Source organism: Osmerus mordax, chromosome 5 (assembly GCF_038355195.1).
Source record: "Osmerus mordax isolate fOsmMor3 chromosome 5, fOsmMor3.pri, whole genome shotgun sequence".
In the NCBI taxonomy this organism is placed as follows: domain Eukaryota; kingdom Metazoa; phylum Chordata; class Actinopteri; order Osmeriformes; family Osmeridae; genus Osmerus; species Osmerus mordax.
Genome location: NC_090054.1, coordinates 17486786 through 17495952, shown reverse-complemented (window position 1 = coordinate 17495952; position 9167 = coordinate 17486786). Strand labels below are relative to the sequence as shown.

At 45.6% G+C, this 9167-nt stretch overlaps 1 protein-coding gene across 1 annotated transcript; it reads left to right on the top strand.

Annotated features, from left to right (window-relative positions):
• Positions 1-1046: 1046 nt before the first annotated feature.
• Positions 1047-8469, top strand: kif11 (kinesin family member 11). The gene is made up of 23 exons (XM_067236435.1): positions 1047-1123; positions 1434-1548; positions 1732-1861; positions 1948-2045; positions 2163-2241; positions 2459-2644; positions 2810-2934; positions 3116-3206; positions 3306-3548; positions 3648-3743; positions 4117-4205; positions 4342-4429; positions 4652-4840; positions 5014-5221; positions 5317-5489; positions 5705-5830; positions 5961-6119; positions 6322-6461; positions 6610-6889; positions 7014-7236; positions 7480-7640; positions 7945-8052; positions 8210-8469. Exons 2-23 carry the CDS (start codon positions 1472-1474, stop codon positions 8321-8323), a joined length of 3183 nt encoding a protein of 1060 aa, XP_067092536.1. The 5' UTR covers positions 1047-1123; positions 1434-1471; the 3' UTR covers positions 8324-8469.
• Positions 8470-9167: the final 698 nt, after the last annotated feature.

Here is a 9167-nt window from a genome sequence, read left to right as displayed (position 1 = left end):
TGTTATTTTGTTAAGATCCACAATATGTGGATGATATGAATATTAGTGTGGTATTTTACAGGCATGGTTTGCTTCTTCTCACTATGTGTATTAAGTACAGAGCAGTTGATGTTTTGAAACTGATTACAAAAAACATGAAATCAGTGATTATAAAATGCAGAGGTAAAATCTATCATCCAGGGCAACCATAATTGTACCAGTAACTCAAGGAAATATAAAAAACCGAGTATGTGTTTACTAAGCTCCACCTCTGCTTGTCTGGTCACATTGATCACTCGAGGGGTAAATTACTACTGCGAGACAACATTGCCTGCGGCCTGTCATGACAGAGAAGAAGAAACCTTAATTCATCATTCGATGTGACACACACACAGGCAGCAGACACACACATCCACCAATTTCATTTTTGATCTACATTTCTCCTCTGCTGTTGTCCTTCTTCCGAGCAGTGAGCAAGGCAACGTGGGGCCCATTCACCAGAAGTGCCTGCTGAAAACGTGCTCACCCTGTCGTTATGTTGTGATTATTTCAGGTGGAACCCCTTGTGAGCATGGGGAGAATGTCATCTTCACACAGAAACCTAAGCACCAAACAGTTCCCCAAGCAGGAATCAAACCCATGGCCTTCTTGCCAACACTCTTTCTATATGCTATTGTTTTCCTAGGAACTACAGCTCTTTACTCTGATTCATAATCTGTAGAAGCTCTATATACAACATGATCAATAGAGGAACAGGGGATGTATTGACTAGGTTCGATCTCTACGAGATGAACACATTGCTCAATACAGTGAAAATAATAGGATGACGGACAAGGAGTAATCAAAGAGAACATGACTGAGTCCTATAAGCGTTTATTATGTTGCCATCTAGAGGATAAATACTTAAAATGTACATGCTCCCGTGGTGCTTTGCGATTCGGTTTATACAAAGCTGCGGCCAATGAAATTCCTGAGAATCTCTTCCGGTTTTCACCCATTGGCTGTTCTTCTCGATGGGCGAAATTTGAAGTTGAGTTTGAAGTTGTTTCGTGTATAACAGAGCGCCAGTAGGATTGAAGGCGGATTTAAATTAATGTTACACGGAAAGGTTCCAAAAGACGACAAAACGAGAGGATTTCATCAGGTAGTGACGCCTTAAACTTAACATATCTATCCAATTTACTCTGATGTTAGTGAAAGTGATGTAGTGCATTCGTTAGCTACCACACAGTAGCGTAGTAAACGACAAGCTAGCTACTGTAGCTAGGCTAGCTAACTAGATATAGCTATTTTAGCCCGTTAACTAGCTGGCTTTCTACTTTTAATTGTGACGGTGTTATAGCAGCTTAACGCCAACAGTAATGGATGAATCAACAGCTTAGTTTGCCAGTTTCTTGTTTCTGGACTAAGGAATTAGTTTCAGCTAACGTGTTTGTCTTTTTTGCCTTTTTCAGTTGACGCCTCGTTTGCAGGGTTGCTGTGTTCTGCAAACATGTCTTCGCACAACTCTTTCAATCAAATTAAAAGAGATGAGAAAGGGAGAAACATTCAAGTCGTTGTGAGATGCAGGTACATAGCTTGCTGACTTATATTATTGTTGTGTTTTGCCATCTCGTATTATAAGAGGAACTGAATCTTAGAGCCACGGATACCGCTGTTTGAGTAGCTCTAGTTGGCCTACGTTTATACCTCGCCAAGCAACGTTAGTCAGTTACACTTGTACTCACTCGTGGTATTTTGATTCCATTGTAGACCTTTTAATACGGCTGAACGCAAGACTGCCCATGGCGTCATCGACTGTGATCCTAACAGAAAGGAAATATTAGTGCGAACTGGAGGGGTCAACGACAAAGCAGCACGAAAAACGTATACATTTGACATGGTAAGGTGTTAGTCTAACGGTGCAACCGTCCTTACCATTTCCAATGTCTTCCACCTTAAAGGTAATCTTGTATGTTAAACTTGAAGGTTTTTGGACAAGCTGCCAAGCAGATAGAGGTGTACAGGAGTGTTGTGTTCCCCATCTTGGATGAGGTGATCATGGGATACAACTGTACAGTTTTTGCGTAAGTAGCTTGTGGCAAGGAGTGAGGAAGAATATGCCTACTCATAGTCTGAAAATAATGACTATCTAAGTCATTTCTATGACTACTCTAAACCTCTGATTTCCCCTGGCTCTCTAGATATGGACAGACAGGTACTGGGAAGACATTTACCATGGAAGGAGAAAGATCTCCCAATGAGGAGTTTACCTGGGAAGAGGTATGAATTATGAAGCATCATCAATGTATGTTTTATGATCTGTGTCAGTAGCCCTGCACTACAATTTGATTAATTGTACTGATTGTTTGTAGATATCCCTACAAACTATTTTCCTGAACTCAGACCTAACCTTTTGTAATAGTATTTTCACAATACATGTACAAACCGAGATTCGACAACTTTTGTCATAGAAAATATCCCAAACGTCTGCTTTCAGGACCCTCTGGCTGGAATCATTCCCCGAACCCTGCATCAGATATTTGAGAAGCTCACATCAAACGGGACAGAGTTCTCAGTAAAGGTCTCTTTGCTGGAGATCTACAACGAGGAGCTGTTTGATTTGCTCAGCCCGTCCACAGATGTCAACGAGCGTCTCCAGCTGTTTGACGATCCTCGAAACAAAGTATGACCGCCACAAAACAAACCCCTAGACTAGTCTAGCTCCTCTGAACATGAAGCCATATTTGAGGGCAAAACGTTGCAAATGAGTGCTCATTCAGGGGGCCGTTGTCTTACCGTGCGCAGGTGACTTGCATGTTTGTTACATTTGTGATTTTCTGCCTGCCAGCGCGGGGTAATCATCAAGGGCCTGGAGGAGATCACGGTTCACAACAAGAACGAGGTGTACCAGATTCTGGAGCGAGGTTCAGCCAAGAGGAAGACCGCTTCCACACTGATGAATGCATACTCCAGGTAAATCCCTATTGCTAATTAAAGTTAGTAGGGAGGTAAGAAACATGAAGTTGCTGGCTCAAAATCTTGGATTGTGTGGTTGAGTTAGTTGGAAATATACCAATACCAGATTTAAAGATTGAGTCAATCTTGTAGTTTATCTACTGAGCCTTTAAGTGAGTTGTTTGTTTCTGTTTTTCAGCCGCTCTCACTCAGTGTTCTCCGTCACAATCCACATGAAGGAGATCACCCTGGACGGAGAGGAACTGGTCAAGATCGGAAAACTCAACCTTGTACGTCGTATATAAATTGTATACACTGTCAAAACATGTCATATACATGTACGTTAACTCGTTTAACCCAGCTCATAACTGACTCCTTCATTGCTCTAGGTGGACCTGGCAGGCAGTGAAAACATTGGCCGTTCGGGGGCTGTGGACAAGCGTGCCCGTGAGGCGGGCAACATCAACCAGTCCCTGCTGACCCTCGGGAGGGTGATCACGGCCCTGGTGGAGAAGAGGCCACACGTCCCCTACCGGGAGTCCAAGCTCACCCGCATTCTGCAAGACTCTCTTGGCGGGCGCACCAAGACCTCCATCATCGCCACTGTCTCTCCTGCTTCCATCAACATGGAGGTAGGTGCCTGTGTATAGTGGGGTTTGCTCTTTGTTTTTTACATAAATGTGTGTGTGTGTGTTAAATATACATCTTTTGTTCTTATGCATTTTCTCTAGGAAACCCTAAGTACTCTGGAGTATGCCAACCGGGCCAAGAACATCATGAACAAGCCTGAGGTTAACCAGAAGCTGACCAAGAGGACTCTGATCAAGGTATATTGACTTGATAAATACACAACTCGCATAAATAAGGTGCTATAAATACACATTCAATGTTAACTTGATCTATATCCCTGTGCTACAAAAATGCTTTTGATAACATACATTACTATTTAACAAAAGTTTCCCTGACCGATACTAGATTTTAGGGGCCAATACCTTTTTATTAATGAGCAAAACTTGACTTTATAATACATTTTAAAAAATACAACTTTGATTAAAAAAACAAAAATACCAAAAATATACATACAATGCTACCTGCATAACTTAAAGAAAAGAATAAATAATTGGCACATATTCAATATGTGATCATATGTCACAGGCCCATATTGTGTCATTCAATTCTTTTTGATGTAATCCTTTTCAGGAGTACACTGAAGAGATTGAGCGCCTGAAGCGTGACCTGGCTGCCACACGAGACAAGAACGGAGTTTACCTCTCAGCTGAGAACTACGAGTACGTAACAGCTCTGCACCAGTGGTGACGTTTAACTGCCTGTACTGGCACACATTATGTCTTGTTTTTTGTGACATTGGTGTAGAAATGCATGTAGTTGATGTATGGATTCTGTGTGTGGTGCTGTCCTCTACAGGAACATGAGCAGCCAGATATCTGGGCAGGAGGAGCAGATCACAGAGTACAATGATAGGATATCATCCATGGAGGAAGAACTGAGGAGGGTATGTGATTTTCAAAAACAGCAATACTGCTTCCTCCTTCCTTTCAATTTAAATGTTTTTAAGGTACATTTTTTAAACAAAGGTGGTAAAACCAAACTGAATAAAGTCACCACAAGTGTTGTATTAATAATCTTTTTCATAAAAATATGTTGTCACATGTATTGTCTCCTGACATATCTTTTCCCTTTCCTAACCTGTCCCTGCCTGACCTCCTGCCTCCAGATTACTGAGTTGTTTGTGGACAATAAGAGTAAGCTGGACCAGTGCAGCGATGAGCTAGATGAGAAGAACCAACGCTTGGAAGAGACCCACAAGAACTTGCAGCAGACCCAGGCTAAGCTTAGCCAGGAGGAATTCATCTCCTCAAATCTGGCCTCTACACAAGAGCAGCTGTACTCCACTGCTGGCCAGGTAGGAAGTGGTTGGTGGAGGATTTAGAAACACTTGCTTGACCATTTAAAAATGATCAATGGAAAAAAAGTGTTTTGTTAAAAACCCGTAGTCTGCGTCAGATCATGGTTAACACAGAGTCTTAGCAACGGAACGAATCACAGTTGTCTTGACCTTTCAACCGTTCTTTCCAGCTGCTGTCGACGGTGGACGTCAGCACCAGCGATGTGTCGGGCCTGCACGCCAAGCTGGACAGGAAGAAGCAGGTGGAGCAACACAACAACGACATCCAGATGAGCTTCTCCCAGCGCATGGAGCTCATGTTCAGCCAAATGCAGCACTCGCTCCAGGACCAGGGCTCCAGGCACCAGGGCATGCTGGACCACTGCACAGGCTCTGTTGGTAAGAGGAGAATATCCATCAAGTAATGCATCCTTCCCTGTAGAACCAAATGTCAGCTCTATTCCAATTGTGTGTCTTCTTGCCCTCCCCATCAGAGAGTCTCTTGGCAGTAAACGACAAGACCTTTAAGAGTGCCATGGCAACAGTGGCCTCCTCCCTGGGTGGGATTAGGGAGCTCGTGGTGGAGGGTGTGGCCAAGGTCCAATCCAAGATGGCGGAGCAGGAGAGCGTGTGCTTGCAGAGCAGGGACTCTCTGCAGCTCCTCCTGGTAAGACTGGATTGACCCAACACGTGCATTTGTTTCTACCTGTCCTGTCATGTATGGATTTAGAGTACACACACACACAAAATATTTATTAAGACATGTCTGATGTGGTATAGTAATCTGTCGATTGATCTGATGTGGAGCGGATATCTATGACCACAGTGTTAAATCTTGTACGTAGTGGAGGTGTGTTAACCAGGGGTCCTCCTGTCCACCAGGAGGAGCACAAGCAGGAGATGGAGGAGGTGCTGGTGGCCCAGGTGCTCCCAGGCCTGTCTGCCATCATGGCCATGAACGATAGTCTGAAGACCAGCATGGAGAGTCACCGCACCCTCGCTACCCAGGTGACCGTGGGAACAACGCAGAAGAATCAAACTCACAACACCGATGACGCACATGAAACCCCAGCTAGACCTAGGACCCTATCTGTTGCCCTCCAGGTCTCTCTAACTGCATGTGTGTCTGGCTCTACAGATGGAGGCGATGAAGAAGGAGATGAGCGTGTTCTTCAGCGGCCATGCTGGAGAGCTGGCCGTGCTGAGGGAGACCACCACTCAGGGCCTGGGCTCGCTGCAGGCGGAACACAACAGCTTGAAGGAACGGATCAGCCAGGCGGACCACAAGCACCAGACGGTAAGTCCTCCCTGCCTGTGTGGCGTCCGTCTGTCCGTCCGGGGGGAGGAATCTGCTGTCTTCTTTTGCTGTTGTGTTTTTTTTTTTCTTTTTTTTTTTTCTTTTTACACTTTTTGCCTTTTGTAGCTAAGGCTGTGAAAAAGCTGCCTTGTAAGGCTTAACATTTGTCTTGGGCTCATGAGTGGTGCTTGTGGTCATACAGGGCATGTCCCAGGTGATCCACTGTTTGCAGAATCAGCTGAACCTGCTCGCCATGGAAACCACGAGTGACTATGCAGGACTGATGACTGCCACTGATGCCCTGCAAGGCCCAGTCCAAACCCTGCAGAACACACTCACCAGGTCAGACACTCATTCACACACACACTTACACACACACACACACACAATGCAGCGCCAGTTCTTTAGTCATGCAGTATACAAGGTCGTCATAATTTCTTTCACACTCCAGTGTTACGTTTGAACACTCGTCCTCCTCCCCTGTCTGCAGTCAGTGCAGCGCTGCTGAGAGCCAGGTCTCGGCCCAGCGAGATCAGCTGGCCTCCACCACCTCCTCCTTGGTGAGCCAGCTGCAGCAGACGGCGCAGGAGGTGCAGCAGACTCTGGAGGAGAGCTCTGGCTACTGTGGCCACCTCCACAGCTCCCTGGGAGGCCTGGGGGAGAGGAGCCTCCAGTGGTGCTCCAGCACCAGGGAGCAGGCCCAGAGCCAAGCCCAGGAGCAGCTCACCTTGCTGAAGGACAACACGGTCTCCACGCACACCCTGCTGGAGGTAATAACCCTATGGAGTAGGGTCAATGTCGTCACCCCTGTATAAGTGGCGTGACACATTTTCAGCTCGTTTGGTTGGAAAGGTAAGTCAGGGGATGTGTGTTGATCATGCTGTGTGTTGTCAGAGTGTGGAGACCGGCTGTGAGGCCCACCTCCAGGAGGTTCAGGGGCAGCTGCAGCAGCAGCAGGCTGAGATGGTTCAGGGTCTGGTGGCCATGAAGCAGCGGACCTCCACGGACCACAGTGCCCTGGAGGACCACCAGAGGGAGCTGCAGGCCCACATGGATGGCGCCTTGGCCCGTGTCCACACCTTCCTAGCAGAGGAGCTTCGACAGGATGTCCCCACCGGTGAGCCAGACCCTTGGGGTGTATTATTTGTAATGGCTGCCCTCTGTCAAATTTTGAACATCTGCTTAACCAAGCTAGGTTTATTGCACGTGTTTACAGTGTACCTGTAACACACTGCCATCAGTCCTTAGAGGAGTGGGGGCAACCCACCCCCAAAAACTGTTCCAGACGAACTTGCGTGACGTTGGTATCCATCCTGTCTGCTCCAGTCACTGACGGTCGTCTGGTGTCTCCCTCCCCCAGGAACGACCCCCCAGAGGAAGGAGTACAAGTACCCGCGCGTCCTGGCCAAGTCGCGGAGCCGGGCTGAGCTGCTGGAGAGCCTCCGTCAGGAGCAGGACGAGCTGCAGGCAGCCCTGGCCCAGTGTGACACCGTGGAGGAGGAGGAGCAACAGCAGGACCAGGTAGCCCAGACACCCTCATCTGATCTGGTGGATGACCGATACTGTCCTCTACATCCTATGAGGATCTCCGTTCTAGAATCCTCCCAAGTATCATACATTTTTATTCTTGTAGTGGTTTTTCCAACGCTGTGTACAAATGGTGCAATGGTGGCTTCCGGGGTCTATTGAGTAGCTCAACCACCACTGAAATGGGGTTTTAAGTATGAAGGCAACAGTGATGCATTGGATTCATAAAATGTGTTAGAGGATTTGTTATTAGATGTGGGGCTTTGGTCTTGCCCTCTCTAATGCCATGCTGTTACAGGACTCGCTCGAGGACCAACTGAATGGATACAGCGACAGCACCATCGAGTGCACCTATGTCGATGAGAACCTCATGTGTGATGAGAACCACAGGGGGCCTTTCTTTAAGGTGAGCTGTACTGCGCAATGTTTGGCTCCGTGTACCACTAACATGAACACTGCTGGCTGGATGTGTGTGTGCCCTTCAGGAACGCTGTATCGCAAGTTGAGTTTCAAGATAATGAGACTGGGTTCTAATTGTTTTTGTTTGTTTGTTTACCTTCCAGAAAACAAAGGCCCACAAGAAGGAAATCAAGGCCCTCAGTCGCCTCAAATCGGCAGAAAATGAAACTCAGGCAACACCACCTCGATCCATGTTACCTCTCAGGAGTCAGAACTAAAACAACTTGAATGTCCTTATTTCTTTAACTTTATGATATTTTATTTTTAGTAGAATTAGCCTTTCAGCTTTCTTCACTGTATGTTTTTTACTTTGCTATTTTTAATCTGTTTTGTGTTAGTCTTTGAATTATTATTGAAAACATGAGCTACAAATCTATAAATGTCATTGCTTTAAATGTATTATTAAACTGAGGTTTTGTAATAAGATGTTGGTTACCTTTATTGTTATATTTTGTTGGGCTTGATGTTTAGGAATTGGTTGGCACGTTTCTGTCAACTATCCCTTTAAATCGCAGCCTAGGAATCGGACGGTGAGAAGGAAGACGATACATGGAGCTCTAACGTCCGAAACAGATTTACGAATGGCAATGTCCCTGTTTAGCTGATCTAGCTGCCCTAAATGTTCATGACCTTTGTAATTTTTTACATCTGAACGGCCACTTGGTGTATTTAATTGAATATTTAATTAGTTAAAATGAGTTATATTGTTGCATTATTAATGTTACACTCATATCTCAATGCGACCCAGTCCAGTCTTTTTCTGAAAGATCTACGTCCATGTTTTTCAAAGTTCTGGATATTCACCGCGAATGGTATATGAATCGGTCTATATTTTGACTTAAATGAAGACCCGTAGAGAAGGGTGATATATAAACAACGAATCCAAGCATTCTGTGGGGGAAAAAATAAGGTCGTACATTGTTTTCATTTTGGTCTAACATTTCGAATTCATGGACTGACACATAGCAGCTTATCATTTGTTCACTTCCTCTTCGCCGCACCTCGGATTTGACGCTCGCTTTGCATCACTGGCCTGGCGGTGAATCATCTTTGGGCTACGGG

Excerpts from the sequence above, each read along its gene's own strand:
- kif11 (XM_067236435.1), top strand. The coding sequence starts at position 1,472 with ATGTCTTCGCACAACTCTTTCAATCAAATTAAAAGAGATGAGAAAGGG. Across the intron at positions 1,862-1,947 it reads AAACGTATACATTTGACATG|GTTTTTGGACAAGCTGCCAA; the intron begins GTAAGGTGTTAG and ends TTAAACTTGAAG. Across the intron at positions 6,890-7,013 it reads CCACGCACACCCTGCTGGAG|AGTGTGGAGACCGGCTGTGA; the intron begins GTAATAACCCTA and ends GTGTGTTGTCAG.